At 44.4% G+C, this 27780-nt stretch overlaps 1 protein-coding gene across 1 annotated transcript; it reads left to right on the top strand.

Moving 5' to 3' along the window:
• On the top strand, positions 1-27780 carry CUNH5orf15 (chromosome unknown C5orf15 homolog). Its single transcript, XM_088478331.1, has 3 exons — positions 1-197; positions 20731-21353; positions 24272-27780. The coding sequence occupies exons 1-3, from the start codon at positions 77-79 to the stop codon at positions 24401-24403; spliced, it is 876 nt and encodes a 291-aa protein (XP_088334457.1). The 5' UTR covers positions 1-76; the 3' UTR covers positions 24404-27780.

The raw sequence follows: 27780 nt of genomic DNA on the forward strand, positions 1-27780 counted from the left end.
CGCACGCTGACAGCTGCACGGCGGAGTCCCGTGACGTCACACATCCTGGTATCTGCCAGCACCTCCCTTCCCTGACATGGCCGCCTGCGAGACAAGGAGGAAGCCCCGGAGCGCCGGGCTGCTGCTTCTCCTCCTCCCGCTGCTGCTGATCGCGTCCCCCGGGAGAGCGGACGACGAGGTATCACCGAAAACTGAAGGTATACACAGCACACGGGGGCACCGCACACTCCCGGGGAGCAGTACTACGTCTCAGTGACACAGTGATTCCTGGGGCGGGGCCCTGTAGGTGGGAGGAAACTGTGACCGGACTACATTTCCCATCATGCCTGGAATACCCCCAGCTGAGTCTGAACTTGTAAAACGTCCAGTAGTAAAGGTCGCTTTCGATGTAAATCGGCCGATCTAAATTGTGTCCTTCCCTTTCAATTAGTTATTTGGGTGAACCTGATATACGAGTCCCTGTAAAGCTGTGACTTATGGGCTGTTTAAAGAACTTTTGTTGCATTCATGTAGCGATCTGTAGTGCTACATTTGGTGCTAGTCAGGGAAAATACATTGGGCGGGTAGATGTTCCATTCTGATCTGCGTTTGCTCTGTACCAGCCTACCTGTGTAGTGTACTGAGATGTTTTACTCATTGCTGTCGCTTAATGGTTAGAGCAAAACCACAAATGTACCCAAATAGGTTAATGGAATCTGTATTTCTGCCGGTAGAAGAGCCGACAACAATTGTTAGCTCTTCTGCTTAGTGCAGAGGTTCCGAAACCCCGTCCTCAAGACACCCTGATGGTCCAGGTTGTAAGGATAACCATGCTTAGGCACAGGTGACTTATACCCCTTTCACACTGCCAGCAAATAATAATTGCACATGAACGTGCAGCAACCCGGGTTACTGCGCAGTGTGAAAGGGCCCAGTTGAAATAACCCGGGTTGAGCAACCTGGCATTTTAACTCTAAGAACATGAAGGGTAGAACACGAGTCGAGGCGACCCGGGTCCCGTTCACTGCATAGGGAGAGTCGGCGCTCGGAAATGAGAGAATCTCCAAATGCCGGTTCAGCAGTGATGGCGGTGACGTCATTGCTCTTTCATTATTGTCAATTAGTCCCTCCCTCAGGCCCCCATTTGACAACGAAGCATAACCCCTTTATCGCTAGCTAATCTGGTTATGCCACCTTTCTGGATTTGACAAATAGTTGTAATCTAACATTACTGCTGTTTGTCAAGCATTGATTTCACCATCTTTTAGATGGCAAGAGCGATGCGCTCCCCATTGCTGGCAATGGAGACCCGGCGGTGCCTTTCTGGCTTCAGCGAAGCCTTCCAGGCACTGCTGGATCCCCCTCTCGTGCACAGATGGACCGGCGCGTATGCGCATTACACCGGTGTTGGCAGCGTTGGGCTGTCAGCAGGTGAGCGGAGGACCCTGCTGACGAGGAGGACTTCGCCGGAGGGGTAAGTATTGATAAATACTAGTGGCATTTTCGTTTGTATCACAGTGATGCTCAATGAAAATTGCCGCTGATATTTTCATTTGGTTATAAATGGGGCTCTCAGTCTTTTGATTTAAAAATCTGTGCTCAACCATGGATATCCTTTAAACCCTGGGCCATCAAGGTACTTGAGAACCGAGTTTGGGAACCTCTGGCTTAGAGGCTTATGCATGTATCTGCTGCAGGCGCCATGTTACGTTTATTCATTGTATATCATTGGCATTACAAGGTGCCGCGAAGCTCTGGAGCACTGGACAGCCGGTATAGCACATCATATAAAAATTAAAATCCTTCATAGAACCAGAACAAGGGCATGAAACTTTAATGCAGAAGGTGGAGACATGAGATGGGGTGATTTCTCACTGTCCATAGTATCAGTTCTGCAAAATCTTCTCACATTGTAATCAGTTTCGTGTTTTTCCTTTTGTTTACTGTTAAATAAATAAATTGGATATGCATCTGTTTGTTCTAATTAGTTTACAGCAGCTTCTGATAATCTTGCAGTGCTGCTAAATATTTTTGTAAATTACCTTGCAGAGTGTATTCATTCAATGATCACCTATTGAGGTCAGCAGTAGTTGATTTCCCTGTTATGCTAAATACGTTCTGACTAATAGAAAAGTAAACGTCTCACCTAGGGGGTAGCAGACATGTAATGTCATTAAATACTTGGTGACCTGATGCCCAGGCTAAATTTAGTTTCTTTTGAATTGTACTCAAATTAATTCATTTTCTCCTAGCTCATTGTAATAATCTATTTGAAGGCTTATTTGCAGTTCACTCTGTATATGAGTGGAGGTTTAGAAATAGTAAATACAAATAATCTAAGAAAACATAAGTGTTCTGTGAGTTACGGTTTTCAGTCTAGGTCCTGAAATTTACACCATCATCTGCCAAATTCTCGTACATAGAGGAAAGCCAGCTACACACTGGAACCATGTCGGGATGATATGCAGTTTCATAACGACATATCGCCTATATCGCTCGGTGTGTATGCATGATTGCACGCTTTCGCGGTTGCTAGCGATGGTCGCCAGGTTTGATGTGCTGCACATAAAGCGAGCAATATCGCTAGCGGCCAGTGTATTGTTAATGACGTAACTGTGATCGTTCCGTTGTCCAGTGGGGACGCACAATCGCTATTCACGAGCATTCGTTCCGATGTCTGAACGAATGCCTGTCGCTTCAGTGTGTACCCAGCCTAAGAATATTTACTTTGCTTCAAATAATTATGAGGCCAAGCACAAGCTACTGTTTTACATGTTCTCTTTCCTCCTGCATGATATTGTAACCAGATCCAAAGGACCTTTGTACAACATTTTTAAGCTGGGTAGCTAAGGCAATGTGGGTAGGGGGTGAAACATTGGTAGAAGGGGGCGGCGTTGTGGTGGGGATAGGATTTTTTTTTTGTTTAAGGTACTATACTGTACATACTGTGACATTTGTTCATTAACAATTTTTTTTTTTATGGTACACACATTGTCATTCATACCAGAAGAGCTTATGGTGCATACACACGGTCAGATTTCCATGGTCGATTTGACCGATAATGATATCTCGTTATCAGCCAAATCGACCAGTTTCTGGCCCCTTCAAATGATGGTCAATGCGCGGGCAGGGATGGCCGATATCGACCATCGCCCGTGCATGCAGGCCATTACAATCTATATTCCCTATCACATGTACACACATACACGTATGTTAATTTTTGTTTAAAGCCAAGTAACCTACCTAGTCTGTATTTGGAGTGTGTGAGGAAACCGGGGCACCCTAAAGGCTCTGGTTCTCAGGCTCGTCCTGTGCATACTCAGTCGGCTGTCAGAACCCGTGGTTTAAGTTGATGGAGGCTGGTGATAAAGGTACTATAGGCTATTGCCTGATTTTGTTTTAGAGCTGGTCACCTCTGTGACAATTCACACCAACCACATTAATAAACTGGCCAAATCAGAAATGGTGAGACGGACAGATGGAGGCTGAGCTCCTCGGTGGAAGGGACAGGCACCTGTTTTTATCAATGTCCTTTGTCAATCAAAATCTCTACTACCTAAAGTTACATATTGGCTACTGTAAATCAGCCGGCAGCAATAACGCAGCCGTTAGAAACTGGTATTTGGCGGTGCGAAGGCTGATATATACGATACAAGTCACAGTTGGAACAGAGTAAACTTGTTTATTATGGAACAATACACAACCTGATTAAAGTCCAGGAGAATTCTGTGACAGGTTTTCTGACTGATGCAGTGACGATGCTTTTACAACTGTAAAATATGTATACACGCCTTTTCTCACCTTTATCCTGTCTTAGCCTTACCATGTTTTTCCAGTTAGCTTGTTCTGTTATTGTGCTGTACTTTGTCCAATCCATCCAGGCTGTTAACTGGGATACCTGCTACAATTACATCCGTGTAGACACAACGGCCCGGACGCCAAATAGTACAGTACACAAACAAAAGACTTATTTGCACCATAATAGCAACCACACCTGTCACTTTTAGAAATTGTACAGCGGACGTAAGATACACACACAATAACACAATACAAGTAATGTTAAACACTGAGTTGGACGAGAAGGAGTGCCCAGCTGGCTAAACGCCTATTTAACATTTACCATAACAAAAATATATATATTGGATACATTTGCATTCTTGTGTTTTTTTTTTGTTTTTTTTATTATTGGATAACAGGCTCTTGTCTTGTCAGCTTTTTAATTTTTAGTTACTTTGCATAAATGTTCTGATACAGTGCTCAGCTGCGTATAGGGAAAAACAGTAGAGAAAAAAATAAAATTACAGTATCCAATTTTGAACAATAACTGTTAAAGACAATAAAAGTATTATAACAGGGTAACGTAGGTTTCCACCTGGGAGACTATGGAAAAGTGTTTATGTGGAAAGTTGCCCTCGGTTAGAAGGGTGGAGGGCTTATTCCCGTGTAAGGTGAGGTGTGAGACATCTGGAGTTGGGGGGTTGTTGAAGTCAGGTCGGTTTACGTTAAGCTGTTGGAGCCGGTAGTTTGGGTCTATGTAGCCAGGTAGCCCAGGCCAGAATTCATTTGTGTTCCTTATCATGTAGATGGTAAGTCGCCTTCCTCCTAATGTGGGCGATTTACTATATATTGTATGAGGGACGAATGCCTTAACATTTCCAGGATTTGGCGATCAAGCACTTGGCCGCTGCTAAGATGTGGGCGGCGAGCTTAGTCAAGTGTTGGTCAGTCTCGACAAGGGGGTAGCATAAGAGGAAAATCCAGGGGTCTTCAAGCGCAGGACATGGGAGGAGTGCGGTCAGGAGATTCCGTACACCATCCCAGAATGGTGTAAGTTTTGTATGAGCCCACCAAATGCGGAGGAATGTGCCTCTTTTGCCAACTGGCAGTTGGGGTTGGTTGAGGCAAACATGGCGGAGATCGTACCTAACGTAGTAGTACCATCTGAGCGTATTTTGTTTTTAATTGGGATGGAAATTGAGCAGGTAGCAGCTGTTTCTCTGATTGCCTCCCAGTAGTCTTCCGCAGGAGGAGGGCTGAAGTCTATTTCCCATTCCCTCTTTGTATCTTCTCTGGGACCTCAAGACTCCGTCCCACAGTGTCATATAATGTGGAAGCTATCCATATTCTTAAGGGAGCAGATAGCCACGGCTTTTTAAATTCAGAGGCATTTTGGAAGCCTCGTCCACTGGGAGGGAGAGAGTCTGAGCTGTAGGAAGGTAGAAAGTTTGTGACATTTCAGAGAAATTGCTTAGAAATGCATGAAAGGAGAGCCAAGGTCATCTGTCAGCGATGTTATTCTCCGACCTAGAGAGTCTTTGCTGTAGATTTACACAGAGGAAGTCATGCTGTGGTTATTACATGGGATCTGTGGCGTAACGCACACACATTGCAGCACGAGGTCTATGTATTTCATTAGTAGTGTATCTAAGGTAGATTATGCAATGTCTAATGTAAACTGGATTCAAATGTTTTAAATAATCGAATTATAAAGTCAGTAATCTGAATATTGATGTGGGTGTATAGTTGAATATGGAAGGGGTTTGCGATATGGGATGTAGTCGGCATCCCGGAGTGCCCGATACCGACGTTATCAATACCGGCGCCGAAATCCTGACAGGTCAGGTGCCCGGCACCAGTATCCCGACCACTGGCATCCCGAAGTTAAATATTGGGAGGTTAGGCATTAGGGGGGGAGGGTTAGGATTAGGGTGCGAGGAGGGTGAGTTTAGGTTTAAGCACTAGGGGGTGGGAGGTTAGGGTTTGGCACCGGGGAGGGTTAGGGTAGGAGTTAGAAAAATACTCACCGCTGTTCTCTATGGGTGTCGGGATTCTGATCAGCGGCACCCGACAGCCGGGATTTCATACCCAACCCTGTGATATACCCTGTCAGGGTTTTATTTAAATAGATCTATCTTCACTAAAACTGTCACATGGACCTTTGTACGTGTTGGGTATGAGATCCCGGCTGTCGGGATGCCACTGATCAGAACACAGACAGTTAGAATCCCGACACCCATAAGGGAACTAAGGTAAGACTAACCCTTACCCCTAACCCTCCCTCCCCGGTGCCTAACCCTAACCTCCCCCTCCCCGCACCCTAAACCTAACACTCCCACCCCGGTGCCTAACCCTAACCTCCCATTAGTGCCTAAACCTAACCTCCCCCTCCCTGCATCCTAAAGCTAACCCTCCCCCCTAGTGCCTAACCCTCCCCCTAATAGCTAACTCTAACCCCGCACCCTAACCCACCCCCTAACTCCCAATACTTACCTTCTGGATGCCGGCGGTCGGATTCTGGTTACGGGATCCCGACGCTGCCGAGATTTCGGTGCAGGTATGCTGACTACATACCCTTTTGTACAGCTTCATAGTACGCAATTAAAAAAGTAATTTGTATACAATAACTGGATGGCCGGATAAAGGAAAAAAAATATATATGACTTTATTTATAGCTGTATAGCTTTATTAAATCATATATAAATATGCACAATTAATCCAGGTTATTAAATTATAAAACCTTGAAAAGCAATGCTCCAAATAGATGGCTTCTATGACCAATTTTTGTCATGTTACTTTAGTGTTTGTCATACGACAACATGTAGCCCCTCAAAATTCATACGGATGGACAAAATTTGTTGAGTACCGCAAAACCAAAAAACATTGCAGCCCAGTTTGCTTTCAGTTTTTGAAAAATCTGTTTTCAGGTGACCTTTGACCCCATACCATGACATTGGAATTGATCAGTCCACAGAAAGTATTTATTACGTAACAGACCGATATCTGATTACATTGTTCTCGGGAGCTCTCAGTGCTGTGTGAACAGTCCTTCCTCTATTTTCCGATTGTGTTTAAAGACTAATTGCATTTTAAAAGCATTTTGGTAATAAAGAGAATATATATGCATATATAAACTGAGGCAGCCTTTACAGTTGTGGGCCTGTTTCAGAGATGGACAGTAATGCGATCGCAGCTGCAAATTTGCATGGAACGCCGCTGCGAAAATATGCTAATCTGTGCCAAAGCACAGACAGCATAAAGACGTCCACCGCTGCCTTCCCGCATGCGTACGACATCGCTTTCCTGCATAAATTTCAGTAACCTCTACGCACATCGGACAACCATTTTGCCTTTGCGGCAGGTCTGACCTGTGGCAGACTTGGCCGCTCTCCTGACACGCAGAGCCGCGTGGTGTAATGATGCCCGCCCATGTAACTGCATTTAAACAGTGACACGCCTGCGTTTTTATGACCACTCTCAATCACAACCCCCCAAACGCTGATTACCGGTCGCTCGCCTTGTGATGGATTCCTCTGTGCGTCCGTAATTGCAGTGCGGCTAATACGCATGAGCAAAAGGCAAACAATCGCTTGATCTGTGTGCGTAGTCACCATTGCGGCCATCTTTGAACCAGGCAGAGTCACAATAGCAGAAAGTCACATCTAGTGCCCTGCTTTGTAAATTCCCAAGCTGCTGGAACCTGCTAGAGCCGGCAATGGTTTTATTGCTGGTTACAGTAGGATCGTAATGCATAATGATGTGTACGAGGCAGACAGAGCGGATTAATAGTGGTCCGTTACTCGATGCTGCCATTTTTTTTAACATTTATTTTTATTTAAACCTCTTAATTTTAGCCGGAGCTGTGAGACTGACCATGAAGCAGCCCCCTGGGTTCTGGCGATGCGTCGGAGCGTATAATGTAAATGGTCCGCCCCCTCCCAGGGTGGTGGTACAGCTCTACGCTCTAGTGTTACAATGGTGAAAAAGTTGCTGATGAAATATGTCTGTACCTGGATTGTTCCACAGATAAAACTGCACCTTGCTCTGAAAAGCTCTTGATAACTATGTTTCAACGCCTGTAAGCATTTATTCTACGTCCAAAAATACATACATACATACATACATGTCTAGCTGTGTGTTTCCTTCCTCTTCAAATCACCCACCTCCCTGAAAACGTAACTCTGGAACGTCTCTAACCACATTACGTTCCTGCACGGTGAATTCAAACGACACTATATAGCTGTACATATTTCAGTGCAAAATGTCTTTCAAACGTTTTGGTAACTGGTTTCCTGAAAGACCTGTGCTGATATTCCAGTCTACTTGATACCCATCAGCCACAGCATAAATAGCAGATGGCGAATTAGTCCCTGGGCAACTAGCAAAAAACCTCAGGGGCTGCCTGCATACAGGGGAGCCCCACCTTCATTCAGTACAGTATCAATACACAAAATAATGCAGCTCCCCCTTTGTGTAATTATTATTATTACTACCAGTTATTTATATAGCGCACACATATTCCACAGCGCTTTACAGATAATATTTGGCCATTCACATCAATCCCTACCCCAGTGGATGTTACAATCTATATTCCCTATCACATGCTCACACACATACACACTAGGGTTAATTTTTTGTTAGGAGCCAATTAACCTACCAGTATATTTTTGTAGTGTGGGAGGAAACCGGAGTACCTGGAGGAAACCCACGCTAGCACAGGGAGAATATACAAACTCCGCACAGTTAGGGCCGTGGTGGGAATCGAACCCATGACCTCAGTGCTGTGAGGCAGTAATGCTCACAGCATCGCTGGATGTTGGCGGCATATGCCGTCTGTGCTGCGTTCTTCTAGGAATCCCAAAGATCTAGAACTGTACTACAATCTATAGTAATTGAAATGCGAAATAACCGGAATGTCACTTTATATAATGTCCAATCTTTTTTCAATTAACTTGTTAGATGGTAATTAAAAGCTGATGAAATCCTCTTCCTAATGTCTAAAACCAGTCATAGTATGTGAAAGTCTAAAGGCGCCTATCCACTACACGATATAAACGAACAACATCGTTATCGTTCATGGGCCGCAATTTTGTGCAGTGGATATGCCGCCAACATCCTGAATCCTTAATGTCACAATTTAAAAAAATCCATAAATTAATTCTCACAGGTCCAGAGTAGATTAATTGTTGGGGGTATATGTACTAAAGTGCAGGTTTTTAGAAATGGAGATGTTGCCCATAGCAACTAATCGGATTGTAGCTATTATCTTAATGTTCAGCAGAAGTTGATTGATTTCTATGGGCAACATCTCCACTTCTAAAAACCTGCACTTTAGTAAATATACCCCTTATATTGCGCAATTGATTTCCAGCAATAAAACAATCATCCTTCGTACCAAAACGCAGCACCTCATAAAAAAAACCTCTAATTTAATTGCAAGTGCACAGATTTCTGCTCGCTCCCTCCTGAGGTGACGAGCAGAAATCATCAAAAAGTCCCAGATTAGGGCGCCCAAACCAGGACGACCTATTTAGCCACTTTATGTGGCTAAACCTGGTCTATTCGGGCGTGAAAAGCCACGGGTGCCTAATAGCGCCCCCCGATCTCCCATCTCTTTAGACTTTGTGTGCTAAAAAAACAATTCAATACCACCCATTGTGTCGTTTTGAACCTGATATTATCGTTGCCCTTTTTTATGAGGTACTGTGTTTTGGTGTGAAGAATGAACTTTGCATAAAGGTAGGCTCAATTGTGCAGTAAGAAGAATTGATCATATACTCTGGACCTGTGAGAATGAACTTATGGATTTTTGCAATTGTGACATTAAAGGGGGGGATTCAATTGTTTTTAGCACGCCTGTTATTAATGGGCGCCCGACGGAGCAATTCTATTTTTGCTTCAGTTGGGAGCGAGTGCCACGCTCGCCCAGATTAATGCTCTCACCCTGCGGCAGTGGCAAGCAGAAATCTGCGAAACGTCCGGATTTTGGGTGCTCTGAGCAGGACCTTAGAGAAGTAATGGGCACCCGTGGCACTCACACCCGATCTAAGTAACAAATGAATTGCTCCTTTGGGCCCCCATTACTTGTAGACGTGCAAAAAATAATTGAATCGACCCCTAATAATTCAGGATTTTAGACTTTCACATACGGTGACGGTTTTTGGTCATTAGCAAGAGGAGGATTTCATCATCTTTTGATTAAACTTTAATACGTTAATTGGAAAAGGTGTGGACATTCTAGCAGTGACAATCCGGTTATTTCACATTTTAATTCCCTATATTACAATAGAATGTAATAGCTATAAATATATGAACAATATGTGAGATTTATTTAAGAACACATTACCGGAAGGGAGAGCTGCATTATTTTGTTTGACAACGTAATTAGACTTAGGTCACCATGTATGGTTGGCGTTGATGTTTTTGGCAGTAATTTTTTTCCATAGCCAAACATTTCTGCACTGCAGAAAGCAGAACGGGTACATTTCTCCTAAACATGCCAGGCATTAGGGTTGTACTGCCGTGTGTTTCCATCATCTTTTGCCCCGCAGCTGCATCCCAAAAATAAGGAAAAGGGCATATATATTATTTTGTATCTAATGGGGATCTTCACTTTTGCGCAATGTGGCGCCGGGCATCACCGCGAAGCCCGTCTGTTTCTATATTGATCAGTTATGGTAGTGCTGACATTGCAAGATTTCCCTCGCACCTCAACAGGGTGTGAAAGAAAATTTGCTATAGTGATGGCACATCAAGTCGATGCTGGGTAATTGAATCCCCCCCTAAGTGTACTAAAATGTGAACACACGTGCATTAACTGCAGGTTGTCTCTTCAAGCTAACCTGTAATTAACTTTATAGGGGTTTTATAATTCTATACTTTTTTTTTTTTTATATGCAAATGTTCTCTAGTAGGAGAAGATCTCGAGTAGCTCCTATCATCACTGTAGCAGTAATTCGGGTGTTCAGGAATATGAGCAGAGACTGCATGATAAAGCTACTAAGCAGCACTCCTGTTACATGCCAGTGGCTAAGTGAATCCAGATGTTCCCATATATGTTTGGTGCCTCATAAAAATACCAGACACGGGATGTCTTCTGGTACTTTAAATGTCCATACAAAGCTCATAATGCGGCCCCTTTTATGTTCCCTACAGGGATAGTTTTATGGATGCAAGTAGCAATTCAGTACACGGCGCTCAGTGGGCCTGATTCAGAGCCGGATGCTTTGACCAGAGCGCTCGCTCTGAATCAGGGCCCTCCTACCTAAACTTGGAGCGGCCTCCTGGCCGCTTGCATAGCTGTGGGTGACCACCCACAGCATATGCGAGCGGCCAAAAAGATGGTGGCGATGGTCAAGACCATCACGACCATCGGGCTTGCGACGAGACCCTGCGGTAGGGTCTCGGTGACCGCAAGCCCTGGAGTGATTTTGGCTCTATCAGAGCCAAAATCACTCCCACTGACATCACTAGTGATGTCAGTGGGGCCGGACCCAGACGGTAGACGTTCCCATGGGAATGCCTCCGTCTGGCACCTACGCCCCCGGCACGCCCACCAAAGGGGGCGTGCTGTCAATCAACATCGACAGCACGCCCCCTTTGGTGCGAGACTCCTAACGACGGCTACCCCGTCGTTATTTGGGTCTGGCGCATGTGCACGACGGCGCTTCCTATGCGCACTAGGGCACCTTCGATCCGCTTGCGAGCACTCAGCGTTCGCGAGCGGGTCAGAATCAGGCCCTGTGTTCATTCCACAATGGAAGCGTTGTTTCCTATACATACGTTGCTATGATATTGCACCAGATCTAGTTGATGTAGTATTGTAGTAATTTTTTTTGGGGGGGGGGGGGGATTCAATAGTTTTTTTGCGCTGTATTCAGTAATGGGTGCCCAACGGAGCAATTAATTTGTTACTCCGATTGGGTACAACTGCTTTGGTGCCCATATTTCTACTCGCAGTCTCCTGAGGTGGGGAGCAGAAATTGAGCTGTGGCTTTTGGGGCGCCCAAATGGCGGCTGGGCGGGTTTAGCCGCTTCGAGGCTAATCCCAGTACATTTGGGCGTGATTAGTAATGGCCGCCTGCGGCACTCTCGCCCTATTTGAGCATCAATTGAATTGCTCCATCGGTCACCCGTTACTTATAGGTGTGCAAAAATCAATTGAGTTCTCTCCAATTGTGTTAAAATAAATCATTCAGATAATGAACCGCCTCAACCCTTTCACCTTTTACCTTCCATTTAGCCAGTAGCTGGTTAAACTTGTTATGTTGGGTTAAAAGGCGATGTTACTAAGTACATATATAATGACACATGACCTGCATTTTTCCATCGCCCTCCAGCTCAGCACAGCATTAGGTTTTCTGTAAATCTACTAGTTCTGAAGTGCGGCACAGGTGGCTGATGTCTGTGTATGGTTCGTACCTGGTAATGCTCTGATTTAAAATGGCATTAATGGATAACTGGATAAATCTGGTTGGAAGATGTGGCGGCCTTATTGGGCCCACATGTGTGAGCCTGCAAGTTGCTGGAACCGTTGTGATTTCGGTGATTTAGCCGGTAGATCTATCAAGCCTTCTAAAATGGATGAGTGGAGAAGTTAGCAAAGCAACCAAATAGCTTCTAGCTAGCATTTAACAAGTAGTTTCCATAAAATGACAGCTAAAAGCTGATTGGTTGCTATGGGGGACTTCTCCACCTGTTTTCCTTAGTAGGTTTGATCCATCTTCCCGTAAAGCAACGATAATTGTTCAAATTCGCCCGACGTACAACACTTCTCACTGAATTATCGTTCAGAGTATGTACATGAATGAAAAGTAATTGCTCAACACTGAAAAATCGTAAAAATAGCCGTTAGTGATCGTTTGATTTTTAAACCTGTTTTATTTTTGACCGCGGTTCTTCTGCCGATTGCAATCAGCGTACTATACACCGTGCCCATACATCGTTCAGTGTATGGAGGAAACTCTAAATCATTCATCGATCAGCCTTTTGGATGGCGTGCTTACTCATTTAGTGTATGGCCGTCATTCCAGGCACTAGTGACGTCTGGCAACATTGGGCTTACTGTACCAATGTGCTGAACGGCAGAACTGGGCCCTTGTGTTGCTGGCGTAAGTCTAGTTTTCCGTATTGTATCCAGAACTAATTGAAAACATTTACAAAACAAAACCGCATACTGCACAAGAAGATGGGTACATATATTAAAGCCCTTATTTCTGCTAATTGGCAGGTGCTCTTAGCTGACAACATGGAATTATTAATGTTAAGTTCCGCTATATGACCACTAAAGTATTTTAAGGGTTTATATATATTTTTTAATTGGTATATTACTTGACTTTGATCCTAGGGAATGTAAAGTCCATCTGTGCGTGCGGCAGGAAGGGGTATGGTGTGTTACACGAATATGCCCACGTGATAGACTGTCGACCTAACGTCCCTTGTAGCCCAGAGGTCACTTAGACCTTTTTCAGAGTGAAATCCCAGGGCCGGGTTGGCCCTGTTTACACTGGGTGCAGTGTTTTCTGTTCTGCCTTCACATGTAGTCTTGTGATGGGACATGGGTTGGATGACCCGGGTCACTAGTTCACACTGCCTCCTAACCCGGGTCGTTTCAGTGTCCAACCGTGCTCGCTACCCAGGTTGGATTGGCAGGGCACTTGACCCGGGTTATTTTTCAAAGATACTTTCACACCGAGCTGGGTCGAAGCGGCGGTGTGAAAGGGGTATTACCCTAGTCCTGATGGCTTCAGTGCGGCTCCTGGGTCTCGACGATCATGTGACCGTCACTTCTGGCGCAGACAACCGATGCGGTGGTGGTTTGAGTGGGTATTTTTTGCCTATCCCTACTTCCAACCTTAACACTCCTTGTGCCTAACGCCGGCATTCTGAGTATGTGGACTTGGTGCGACATATTGAACCATGTCGACATGGTAACTGGACAATGTGATTGGATCCCAGCAGGAATTGTGAACGAACAAAGTAGGTTGGGGAATGTCCCAATAAAGTTCCACTTTTCTGTGTCAGCTTGAAGCTTGGCATCTGACTCACGGCATATCTTATAGGCTGGCCTAATGATCCTTTGTTTTCCTTGACCCAGAATATAATGAATTTATTCTACCAGCAAGATCAGACTTGACTGCAGAACAGGTAATCGCTAGAGTCTTTCAATGTGCTCGGTTGTCCACTTAACTTGTTTTCAGAATGTGCTTCCTAGTGGGACTCATAACAATTAGTGCAAGCCATGGTCTTCTGTGAGAGACCCCCATATTGTAACATTGTCGAAGCAAAAGGCACGCATAAAGGGGGATTCACTATTCTTAAGTTGTAACAGTTGTTTTGTTGACTGTCTGGCTTTGTCCCCAAAATTTTTTATTTTCTCATGTTTTCGTTTGTAGCACAAAAGCTTTTAAAAACCGTCTCATCACACTAATGTCTGTCTGTTACCAGCTTACACTAATGGAGTTTACCTTTACGCTCTGCTGGCGATTTTAAGCAAACCATACACCCATAAGCTAAAACATCATGGGGCTTATTCAGAGGTGGACGCCGATGCGGCTGCGTCTATTGGCGGTCACCTGTCTGCAACTTTATGCAGATGCCATTACAGCACTTGCAGTGAGTCTGAACGAATGCCTGTCCTCTTGTTGTAAAATTGCCCTCTTGGTATAATATATCACACAGTTGGGTCTGTATCAAATAGAAGAATGTGAAGTTGCAAAAGATTTTCATTCCCATATAAACACACCTTTGACGGTAACTGGTTGGGGCTCCACTGGTCATGCTCCATGCTTTACTGACTCTCTAAGTGAATTATTATGCCGGCGGACGGATTGCCGGCAGTCGAAATACCAACGCCGCAATCTCACTGTGCGGGCATAATGCCGCCGCCGATATCCCGATGGACATCTGGATACCAGTGTCGGCATCTCGACCGCCGGAATCCCGAACCTCAAGATGGTGGGAAAGTATGAAGGTAAGCCAGGCGTGGTTGGGATTAGGCACCCCCGGGGGTACTTAGGGTTAGGCAGCCCCCCGGGAGTGTTAGAGTGTTGAGAGGGCGGCTTAGATACCCCAGGGGGGAGGTTAGGGTTGGGCACCCCCCCGGGAGACTTAGGTTTAGGTTGCCGGAAGGGGGGGTTAGGGTTACGCACCACTGGGGAGGATTTAGGGTTAGGCAACCCCCAGGAAGGTTAGGTTTAGGTGGGGTAGGGTGAGATTACTTAGTCACGTCGGGATCTCTTTCTGTCGGGCTTCCGGAGGTGGTATTTGAACCAGCGGCTAAACAGCCGTCTGTATTTCAATACCATTCCCTCTACAACTCCCAAATCTCAGCATGGCTTATTTCTGCACGTTTTAATGCACAATTAGTGTTTAATTGAAAAACATGGAATCTAGCATATGTAGTCGTTTTGCCAGCCTGCAGTCAGTACTACCTTGACAGAGATCACTGCTTTAGGATGCTTCCATTAGGGTGCCAGTAGTCTTTGGGCATCAGATCAATTAGGGGTGCATTGTGGATAGATGCATGCGATCTGTCGCTGGAACGCCAGCAACGGGACCCTAAATCTCGCTGGTTTTACCTCTGAATGTGCATGATATTTTGCAACCCCACGGTGGTGTGTATTTAAATATGCAATATAGGGGCTATAGTATGTGCGGCATAGGAGCGCACTAAATCACTGAGATCGCTCCTAATTGAATCTACCCCTTTGTTTGGAGATCTTTCCCCAGGTACCCACTGCAGGATTCCACTAGCTCAGAGGTTCTTAGGGTGTCTTGCATGTACTGTATGCTTGAAACCTCCTTACCATTGGCCATCCCGTTTTACTCTCTTTATTGCCTTGTACTTCATGATTGACGTCTGAGCAATGTTTAGGATTGTTGGTTTTCTGGAAGACCCAATTTTTCTCATGTTCGGTTTCTTCATGGACATTAGCGGATAGGATTGGGGTTGGCCATTTACAATCGCTGGTTAGCAATCATCGACGGTCTGGTGATGGTGAATGTTTTCACCATCGATGGGAGCTGCTGATCCCTGATGGTGAGTGCCGGACGTGCTATACGCAAACACAGGCGTCGTATGTGCATAGGGAAACCATTGATGGTTAATTGCCTATGGTGGAAGAACATCCCTGGCAGAGCTGTCAATTTTCATTACTAGATAGAATGTGCTGATATTTCTTTGAGTTTCCCGTGTTGCTGGCTGCCAAGGACCCCAGTGCCTAAAAGTTCTAACCACCAAGTTGATTGATTGGTGTGGCATACTCAAACATGTCTCTTGTGTTTAGTTTCATCGTACTGCAGGAATTTATTCCAACACTTCTCTGGCTATTCAAAGTATTGTTTTGTATATAGTACAGATGTTGACTTTAGTTAGGAGACAGTAGATGTTTCCTACCAGGACCAAGCTACACCAGCTGTCTCACATTGACGCTACCCGCCTACTCGGCACACCAATCTCCAGCTGAAACCAGAGCCAACACCGTGAAAGCCAAACCCACCTGTCCCTGGAGCTGGAAGTTAGGGTTAAGAGGAACGCTGAACATCACGTTTCCAGCCTGTCACCAGCACACAGTGAGGAACACGCAGACGCATGGGTATCTACATCGGCTAGAGAGCCGCAGGATTGCCCCCCAAGAAGGGTCCTGACCCACCGCCAAGACGTCAAAAGGTACCTGCTACGGTAACCACCACCCAGTCCACACCACCGGCAAGGTGATGCCGCGCACCAGTACGAGTGAGACAAACAATCCGTGAAACACCCACACTCGTGATCCTACCTTGAGAAGCCAGGCCCGCACGGGCACCACAGCACAATGCCCCTGGTCCAACACTAGTGCACCCAAGCGACAAGGACACGAGGCTCCTGCTGGACCCCTGCCCCACCCACCACACTTGCCGGTAAGCGATAGTCTGTGGGACGCCACTCTAGCACTGGAACACCCCGGACTGTGCATCCATGGAGCCAGCCAGACTACCCCCACCTTGGAGCTATTCAAACCCCCCTCTCTCACCAAAAGGGTATGGACTTCTCCCCTAGGACTCTAACGAGCTTCATCCGGTTCTGAGCCCAGGAGGGTCAAGTACTTCGAGCACTGTCTCTTATTTGTCCACTGCAATAAACACCTGTTCACCCTGTATTTACTGTCCAGTATTTATTCCAGCCAGCATCACACACCACCCCACACCAGTATAGCTTACCCTCCCCCCCAGTTACCACCATCCCCCACCTATACCTATTACCTGTGCAGCGCTGCCCTTGCAAACCATCAGATACCCATTTAGAGACCGGACACCTCTTAGGGAAGCTGCGCACAGACTACCTCCTTGCTCCCCTCAGCCACCATTATACCCCACACCCTCCCTCGTGCAACCCCCTCCTCCCCCCGCTCCAACCAGAGCGCAGTATTTAACCATTGTTATATAGAGGTTTGCTCCCAACTAAGTGACCTATGGACTTATACACTTGAGCTGCATACACACACAACGATGTTACTAACCAACGACTTTCGTTCAGATTTTCCCTTGAAAAAGTGAATGAAAATCGTTCATTAAAAATTGTTGGTTACTAAATTACTGAACGATTTTCATGAACGATTTTTTAATCATGCATACAGTGAATGGAAATCATTCATCGTTTATCGTTCATTCTGTACAACATGAATGATTTTCGTTGGATAGTCAGAATGGACGATCACTAAGGTGAACGATCATCGTTCACCTTAAAAAGATGAACGATTTTACAAACGATATAACAATAACGACATCGTTTATAGTCAAATCGTTCAAAAAATCGTGTGTACACACCTTCGGTATCCACTAAACCTTTACTGCATGTCATTAGTGATTTATGGCTTTTTCGGACCAGGTTTATGAGCAATTTCATCCAAAGATTCTTCACGGCCTTCCAAAACTTGCCTTAATTTCAACAGTTACCTCCTAACTTCCATTTCTTCATAGTACAGACAATTCCATGCTTCAAAACCGAGTTTATTTATTATCAGTTACTTCCATTATGGCTCATTATCCGTATCTGGTTCAATTATGCATTTTCTTTTTAAAAAGCAGGTTGGGCGACTGTCAGCCTTTCTTAGTTTTCTAACCACTATGGAATAACAACTAATATGTACTGGAACTTGTTTCTTAAAGCACACAAACCGTGCAATGATGCACCTCTATTCCTGCACAGATTAATCAAGTGATGTCACTGTTAGGGATTGTAACCCCTATCACCGCTGACGCTGACTGTCATTGCTCGTGTGCAAACTTCACATGTTGCTTCTGAAAGTTTATCCCATTACTGATTTTTAATTTTTTCGTGTGTGTGTATGTATGTATGTATGTGTATATATATATATGTATGTATATATATATTCATATTCCGAATAAGGAGGCACTCAGGAGTCTTCACATCACACAATAAAACTGTCCTTTAGAGACACGGCGGCACTCACAGATTTCAACGTTTCGCTATTACAACCTTCGTCAGGAATACAGTACATATAAAAATCTTACCTTAAATACATAACATCCACCCCGTCTGTGCACGCTGGATCCGAGGCAAAACTGACGTCAGCAACTCGCATCATCAAGCGGAAGTGACACCGGCAGCCGGGGACCGTAACCATAGTGATTAACAAACAAAAACCACCACCTATATAATGCAGATACGATATCATCTCTCAGGCTCATCGTAAAACCAGGGAATTTTAAATGCCTTGGATGCATAACATGTAGTTTTTTAGAAACCGGTGATTTTTTTTACTCAGCGTTGAAATTGCAGAATATATATATATTTATTTGATTCAAGCAGCAGGAAATCGATAATGAGCTTCTCAGGTTTAGGAAGGTCCAGGATAGCACAGATTTGAGCCGTGGTCTATGGCTGATTTGCTGTAATTCTGTATGAGCGAGAGTATAAAAGCTTGTTCACATCGTCTTAATGTAAGGGAGCCTAGTATTCAAGTTAGGAAACTTTTTCCAGTATCCTTTTTATGAAATGTATTATTCATATGCAACCAACGGACGCTGGACCTGACTGTATGTCTGAGCAAATGTTACGCTGGGTACACACTAGACGACGTGCGTACCCAAAGATGTGACCTCCCCCACCCCATCAACGGACCGACGTATCGGGCAGCCCGTACAGACTGGATGATCAGGTGCCCGACCGCATCCCGCTGCATGTATTCGTCGGCCGCATGTAGGGCAGACCTGACAATGCGACTGAAGACCCCACGGGAGCGCACACCGCATGTAGTGCAGACCTGACAATGCGACTGAAGACCCCACGGGAGCGCACACCACATGTAGTGCAGACCTGACAATGCGACTGACGACCCCACGGGACATAGTGGGTACACGCTAGATGATTTAAAAAAATCGTCTAGTGTGTAGGGGCCTCTAGTCTGTACAGATGTGCCATTTTTTACTGTGGCTTCGGTCGTGCCAAATAACCCCATTCGGCGCACCAGGTTCCATGCAAATCGGTTGTGCGCAAGCGTTTGTTTTGCTCAAAATGTGCGTCTTTGCATAAGTAAAACTGGGAGCGACACATCTTGTGTACGACTGAGTCTATGTATAAAGGGCTCCGATGTGAGCAGCTTTGGCTTTTCTCCACGCCATTGTGTTTGTACTTGTGTAAAGCCAATTCCTGTGCGGATACAGTCACAGCCCAGCATCTCTGGTACACTGTGAGTGGATTTTCGCAAAAAGCAAAATACCGTATGTTATAACTCTGAGCATCTCAGTCACAGGGGGCGGCTTGTGCCGTATGGCGTAAAGCCGCCCAGTGTATGACACATCTGTAAGTCTGATGGCAGGGGGACAATTTAGTAACTGTCTCTTATAGAAATGAATTCTGGTCTCTTACTTGATGAGCATCAATTGACAATCCATGTTTGGCCCAGTTGTTAGTGCCTAGTATTATATTTTCCCATGTAACCATCTCTGCAGGTTCTGAACTTTTATAAATGAGTTCCCTGTTCGTTGTGGCAATATACAGCCCCTATTGATTATTAAGCACATTTTTCTTGCCCACGGCGTCTGGTTATGCATTTAGCATGTGAGGATCTTTGAAGAAAGTGAATGTTTGCTTAGTAATGTAAGTGTGCTCAACACACAGCTTTAAAGCTACGTGGCAGCTATATATATATATATATATATATATAATTAGCTGAAGTACCCGGCGTTGCCCAGGTTTATATCTTCAAGTTATTAAGTTGGGTATCCCAAATCCATCCAGTGGAAGGCTCAGGACAGGCTCCCCGAGTCAAAGTTCTTCCCAGCGTGCGCCAGGACCCTAATCCCCCCTAAAACCTGGCCAGGATCCATCTGGACCACCTTGCGTTGATTTCATCCCAATCTGTGCAGGTCTGTCCGAATGCATAAACGGACAGACAAACAGACCAATTAATTTTACGTATAAGATTGCAAGATCGTGCGCTGCTGGGTATTTATAACAGCCTGATATAGTGTGTGTTGGAAGGGATTTGTGTTGTATTTACATCACATCAGATTACTGTACATGCAGCGCTTTGCATTCAGTTCTTACTGACTGACTCAATATAGTGATAATTTGACTTGCACAGTAAAATCGTGTTTTCTGTCTGCTTCAATATAACTTTTGGGAAGCTCTTGGGATGTGTATGAAGGTTTGCGTTTGTAGTATGTCTGTAGTACACCTCTAGAACAGAGGTTCTCAATTGGCTTCCAAACCTGTTTTAAATGCAAACTTACAGTGCAGGAGAACGGGTCCTGCGCCAGGCCCCGCCACGCGCCCGCCACACTGGAGGCCGGGTTTCGCGCGCCCACCCCCGGAGGATGTTATTTAATGCTAGATTAATTTACATTTCTAATGCTTACTGTTCACCATTTATAATATGGAACCAACTAGTGCAATGGCTTGTTACCCAGCAAAAAAAAAAATACATTAAATGCTAATGTGGTATTTTGATTTCTCCTCTCCCCTTGTAGGCACCCCAGCGGCCACCACAGAATCTTTGAAAACTCCTGATAAAGCTTTAACAAACTCTGTAATCCTAAAAAATATCACCAGTTTGCTGACTGTCAAAAAAGACATTCATGAAATGCAAGATAACAGCAGCACAACATCTGTAACAACTCCTAAAAAGGCGACCTCAGTACAAAATAACACCTCATTACAAAATAACGGCACGACCCGGGTGACAGTCAAGCAACTCAATTCTGTTACGTCATCTTCTTCCCTCGTAAAAATTAAAACCTCCACTGATCCTGAACTATCCGAAGAGCCGAGTATTGAAGACGGCCTCCTGTTTGATAAGGATACACTGATTACAACTCTCCAGACCAGCAAGGAAACTGAGTCGGACGATGAAGTCTATGCACCTGGGGATGAGGATTACGAGGGGGTACAGAGAAGCCAGGAGTCCATAACAAGCGATGACCGGCAGGACAAGGACCCTAGTGACTCGGATTATGACGAAGATGGAAATGACTATGTGATTAAAACCAGTAATGACTCTGATGCTGATGGAGACAGTCACTTCTTCTTATACATGGTTGTAATAGGATTTATAGTCGCTGTAGTGTACATTTCCTATCACAACAAACGCAAGGTATGTATCCTTTACATTATGGTTTACAGAATTCAAGTAGGATAGAGTGAAACTCCAGCACTGGTAAATTGACTGTCACTTATGGCTGAACGGCTATTTAGGTTTGTTAAGCTGACCGATGGTGAGACCCAGCGATGTAACGATACACCACGCACGTCGTTCACACTGCACGATCTGGCATACCACGGTGCAATGCGTAGGCCCAGCTGCCGCGCAGGACAGCAGATGAGGGACGATGCAGTGAATGGCCGATGGGAGCGACAGATCGGGTGTACACACTATAGGATGTGTACGCTATATTGTTCCGATCCTTTTCGGCACGATATATATGGCACAATATATCGTATAGTGTGTACTCGGCATTAGACCCGCAAAACAAGTCGGTTATCAGGTGAGGGGTTACCGTTTCCTGCGCACAATGGGACACCCTTGCACCCAGTAATTACAGGCTTCAACAGCAGACCTATGTGTAAGGTACTTCGCTCACACCCGCCCTGTAGTCAGCTGTCTGTGGCATCCTAAAGGTACCTGACCGAATACTTATTGGGGTTTGTGTGCTAAGCCTTGGAGAGAAAGTGGATAGCAATAAAGTGCCAACCAATCAGCTCCTGTCATTTTTCAAACACAGCCTGTAAAGGGACAGTCAGGAGCTGATTGGTTGGTACTTTATCTCTGTCTACTTTCTCTCGCTCAAAGTCTTTGTACATAGACCCCTAAGTGTATTATATTATATCAACTAACCAATATACTGTAACCTCTGTTTGGGAACCACTACCAAGAAGAGAGACTGCAATGAAGGTTCTTCGTTTATGGGTATATCTACAGTTGGGTGCATAAATATTGGGACATTGACAGAATTTTCATATTTTGGCCTCTATTCACCACCACAATGGCTTTGAAATGAAACAAACAAGATGTGCTTTAACTGCAGACTTTCAGATTTAATTTGAGGGTAAATACATCCAAATCAGGTGAACGGTGTAGGAATTACAACGGTTTCTATATGTGCCTCCCACTGTTTAAGGGGCCAAAAATAATGGGACAAACTAAACAATGCTAAATCTAACTTTCATTTTTTAATACTTTGTTGCAAATCCTTTGCAGGCAATTACAGCCTGAAGTCTGGAATGCATAGACATCACCAGACGCTGGGTTTCATCCCTGTTGATGCTCTGCCAGGCCTCTACTGCAAATGTCTTCAGTTCCTGCTTGTTCTTGGGGCATTTTCCCTTCAGTTTTGTCTTCATCAAGTGAAATGCATGCTCAATCGGATTCAGGTCAGGGGATTGACTTGGCCATTGCATAACATTCCACTTTTTAGCCTTAAACTCAAATTAAATCTGAAAGTCTGCAGTTAAAGCACATCGTTTGTTTCATTTCAAAGCCATTGTAGTGAATAGAGGCCAAAATCTGAAAATTCTGTCAATGTCCCAATATTTATGCACCTGACTGTATATTTTCAATGTACAGACCTAACTGCAACACGCAGATATAATATTAATACGTATACATTACAGTAGGGAGATTAATCTGTAAAATCTGCTAAAGTCTGTCCAACATGTCTGCCCAATGGGAACCAGGAAATGCTGCTTGTTCAATGGCTCCTACTGCTAGGGAGCACACCTACCCAGAGAGGAGGAGGGGCTGCTTGTAACGGGGTGTGTGGGGAGGGGCAGGACAGAGCAGAAGTTAGCTGGGGGGCGGAGCCGTAGATGGAGGGGGCTGAGGAGAAACTAAGGTGACCTGGTCCCTTTATTAGTCTACTTATAAATCTCACCTATTTCGGCACTTTTCAGTTGTGGCCATATTGCACAGAGTTATTCTCTCATTGCTGTTCATTGCCCTACAGGCAAACAGCTAGCAGCAGAAGAGAGAAAGTGTGTGTGTGTGTGTGTGTATATATGTATGTATGTATGTATGTATGTATGTATATATATATATATATATATATTTTTTTTTTTTTTTTAATATACGGGATTGGTGTTAGTACATTTCTCCGTTCACTGCCTTATGGGTACACAGTGAGCAGCAGAATCTGAACACACATTTTCCCCCTCCTACTGATTTTTCCATCTATTCTCTCTGGGATTTCCGTACCAGTCACCTACCTGCCATAACTACACTGGTTTCTACACCACTTAATGATTAATTTAAGCCTAATATTGATGGTATTAACCCATTTGTTTTGTCTAGGTACATTTTAACATTATATGTTTGACTATTGACACCTTCTCGTTGTGATTTCCATTACTATATTTTGTTGCTTAGGGGGACGTCTCTGCGAGTTATAATTTATACTCCTAAGGCGAACAACCACCTTCACTCATATTAATAATATTATGAGAAGTAAAGCTCTACATCCATTTTGTTTTATGAACGTTTGGCGGGCTCTCTGGTATTACGCATTAATCATTTGATTAACATTTACGGCGTTTAGAAATACTGTCGTAACACTGCAGTCGTCATGGCAACTACTAAGGGCCCTAATAAAATGTAATGGGAGATCAAAGCAAATCACTTTTACAGGCCGGATTTAAGTTGATCACACAGACAAATAACCTGCCTCCCCACTATTCACCATTCAGCAATGTAATAGCAGCTTTATCATCTCTGTAAGTAACTTCTTGACGGTTGTGCTTGAAACCTATATGTCATTTTTACCAGTATAACTGAGGCACCATTACATCTGGGATGTTGCGGAAACTGGTATTTCCTTAGGAAAGAGAACTCTGACTACGCCAATTGCGCAATGAGATGCCAACGAGCTCACGGGGTGAATGAACTCTGCGTCTGTTTATCCAAGCTCCTGATGTTTGGCGATTTGGTTAAATAGACCGAAAGTGAATATACAACTCTGTACCTCCGATACGGTGCCCAGAGACCTAGGCGAGATGTTAACCTGCTGTTCTTTCTTTCAGATCTTCCTATTGATACAGAAGAGAAGGTGGCGGGACAGTCTTTGCTCTAAGAACACAGGCTATCGCCGCCTGGATCAGAACGTGAACGAAGCCATGCCCTCCCTGAAAATGACCAATAATTATGTTTTTTGAAGGACATTAAGCAGTAATACTATCTTATTTGCCTTTTTTAGGCCACATTGCCATTTATATTTTGAATGATTGAATAGCTCAGATTATTTTTTATTTAATTTTTTCTTAAATAATATTTTAAGTTTACTAAAATGATAGGACAATTCTGTACCTGCTATTCAGACGTGACAATCCTTATGTTTTCAGGCGGTGAATGTTTTCATTTGATGTTTTTTTTGTTGTTTTCTTTTCCAGTTATTATTAAGGTAATAACCGTTTGTATGTACGTAGCTGTGTAAGGGCCTGATTCAGAGCTGTACGCAAACCCCATGGCTTGCGTGCAACTGCGATGGCCGGAGATCTGCGCATGCGTAGGTCTATTTCTGCATTTGGGGAAGAGGAACGGGCGGCATCGGCCGGGGTTCCGGAAAACAGGGAGGAGGCGGGTTGGCCACGTTTTCTGGGAGTAGCCAGTGTTTGTCTTCCGACGGAGCTGAGACGGCCATTCCGAGTAGCCTTAGGCTCAGTCTCAGATGGCCGATGCCGCGACCGATGGTCACGATGGTGGTCCGGTGCAGCGCTTGGATCTGTGATGCCCGCAGTGGGAGTCTTCTGTCCACACACACCTTCTGCATTAGCATATTTTCGCATCGCTGCTGTGTCCAAGAATGCCGCCACAGCGTAAATAGAATGCCGCTGCAACGTAAATAGCCTCCATCTCTGAATCAGGCCCTAAATGTTCTCCTCTATTGGTTTTGATTACACCAATAGGATAATTTGCACAAAGCCTGTAACTGGAACGGACATGTTGTTGTTTGTAATTAATAATGGAAATGTGTGTGTATGACCCACGCGATATACCTCTCTTGAAAGAACAGTTCTGTGCTAAACACATCATTTGCTTCTATATAGAGCATGTATATGGTTTAACAAAATACAAAAGTGAGGCTTTATAATAGGATAAGACTTATATACTTGATCCCACAGTCTTTGGGCCCCTAATACTTAGTTTAATTTTCTTTTATGCACTCCTATGCACTCCTCCCCAGCAAAGTCTTCATTAATGTTGTTTTGTATGAGCGGAGCGTTAAGGAAAAGACTGAGTCAATATGGCATTAATATTTATAGATTACCTTCTATTTCCAGATGAAGCAAATTGCAGTAATTTTTTTTTTTTTTTTTTTTACATTTTGTGCAAGAGTAATAGTTGAAAACACAAAGCCCTTAAGTTCGTCATTATAGTCATTCTTTGCTTTCTTTTGAGATTCTCGCTCAATTGCTATTTTAAATTATATAATGCAACGCCAGTTTAAAGCGCAGCTTAGCTATAACTGGCTGTTTTCACAATATGAATAACTGATTTTTTTTTTTTCTCTAATTGGGGACTTTAGGCTGGTGATTCACGTTGCAGTTAGTTGAAATTGAATGGAAAGAATTCTAATCGGTGATCATCACAAGCTGCTACAGTGCGGTTTATACACCATGGGCGGGATTCCATTGTTTTAGCGTGCATTCTCCCATCTGAAGTGACAGGAGATTGCTGGGCACTATTCAATTGATGCCGTTTGGGTGCCCAAACAGGTAACTTTTTGCCCCTTTCAGCTCGCACCCCCCGGGAGGTGCGAGCTGAAATGGTGCACCGGCAGCTGATTGAGCCCGACAGGAGCAACAATTTAATAGCTCCTGTCGGGCGCATGGAGGTGGGTGAAACAATTGAATTCCGCCCTGTGTGCACAAACAATATAAAGTTTAAGCTCCACTACATAGCAAATGCAAATGCCTTTTGATACTGTGTATCTCAGATTCTATCAGGTTTTTCCATAGGGATCTGTGAGTGTTATTAGTAACCTCTTTATGCTGAGCTGTCCGGTACAGCTGCACAGCCAGATGGCCCGGACCTCTGTGGTTTATACCATACCCAAGCAAAGATGGTTTGGTTGGAACATCGAGGTCTAAACTTCATTAGTGTGGTTAGGTGATTACTGCATGCTTGGCCAGCTGAGGTCGTTGTCCAATCACTTCTACCCTGCTCACATTGTGACATCTGATGGGGATCAGCTGACTCTTTGCACTCATATTGCATTTTGCGGCCAGTCTAATTTTCTTTATGAAATTGCGGCAAGCGCGGACCCCTTTAGACAGCTTGTCTTTTGGGTTTATTGGTAGATTCATCAGAGTGCAGTTTTGAATGTTGCTATTATAAAGCCCCCCCCTACGCACCTCCATGGCTGGTGAATGTAATCTTGAGTTGCTGTCTTAAGGGCGGTACACACTAGACGACCTCGATAGTGACTGAACCTGGCTTACACACTCGCTGATGTTGGCTGCGATGGCGGGGGGGGCCTTGCTGCTTTCGTGGGCCATGTGCCTGATATGTAGCTCCGATCCGCCGGATCGGACAGCATATCGTCTAGTGTGTAGTACCCAGCTTTACCTTTAGTACCCTGGGTATCTGTCCCCAACTATATTTTTATAAGTCTCTTATTTTTGTGAATTAACGAAGGTACAGTTAAAAACAAATGAAAAAAAAACCTTGCTGATACTTTGGTAATGTGAGTACATTCTCATGGGTAAAGTGAAATAACTTTAGAAGTCATTTAAAGCGCCTCCTAGCGACCAATTAGTTTTCCCTTCACGTTTAAAGTGTTCTCATAAGTGACCAATCACTCCATCACCCCAGCTGGGTTATTGGAATGTGAACACTTAAGATGTTCATGGCCTTCAGCTCTCCTTATGTCAGACTCTGGGTTGGCATCGGAAGCCGATGAGTAGCAACCATCATTGTTCTCGGCTCAATGAAAGTAGCTTTTTCATTCAACGCCAGGATCGCGATGACTGCCGACCATCATGTCTCCTTCCGATGGCCATCCGATACTGCTCGTCTTCATTGCAGTTGCGAACAACCGGAAAAGGTGTCTGCAGTACAGTAACTTTTGCACATGCGCACCACATAACCATCGATGGTTACCTTGCGATGGCCACTTGCCATGGCGCAGTCACTGCCACTATTCGGTGGCCATTGCAAGATGGCTTTCCCTCTGCAAGGAGGCTTTTCATCTCCCATTTAGTCATAGATTCCATGTGTCTTCAAATCCAGAGTGCACTTTTTATTAATCTCTTTCCATGCACCTTTAATAGTGAAACACTTTGGATTTAGAGACTGTTGTGTCTATTGTCGCATCTACAGACTTTTGTGTCTATTTTCCCCACCGACTGTTTAATGTGCATAGGAGAGGCAGGAACTTATTTTTGGCAACTGGAAATACTGGTTCGGACCAGCACAATGCTCCAACTGTGTTATGTTTGCGTTTTGTTTTATGTTTTATACTTGTTTTTTTGTTTTTCATCCTGAATCAACTGTTTGTATGACATTTTGTTATTAAATTGGTAAGATTATA

Source organism: Taudactylus pleione, unplaced genomic scaffold (assembly GCF_031769625.1).
Source record: "Taudactylus pleione unplaced genomic scaffold, aTauple2 ptg000212l, whole genome shotgun sequence".
Classification (NCBI taxonomy): domain Eukaryota; kingdom Metazoa; phylum Chordata; class Amphibia; order Anura; family Myobatrachidae; genus Taudactylus; species Taudactylus pleione.

Coding starts and splice junctions, on each gene's coding strand:
- CUNH5orf15 (XM_088478331.1), top strand. CDS start 77: ATGGCCGCCTGCGAGACAAGGAGGAAGCCCCGGAGCGCCGGGCTGCTG. Junction 198..20,730: donor GGTATCACCGAAAACTGAAG/GTATACACAGCA, acceptor CTCCCCTTGTAG/GCACCCCAGCGGCCACCACA. Junction 21,354..24,271: donor CCTATCACAACAAACGCAAG/GTATGTATCCTT, acceptor TCTTTCTTTCAG/ATCTTCCTATTGATACAGAA.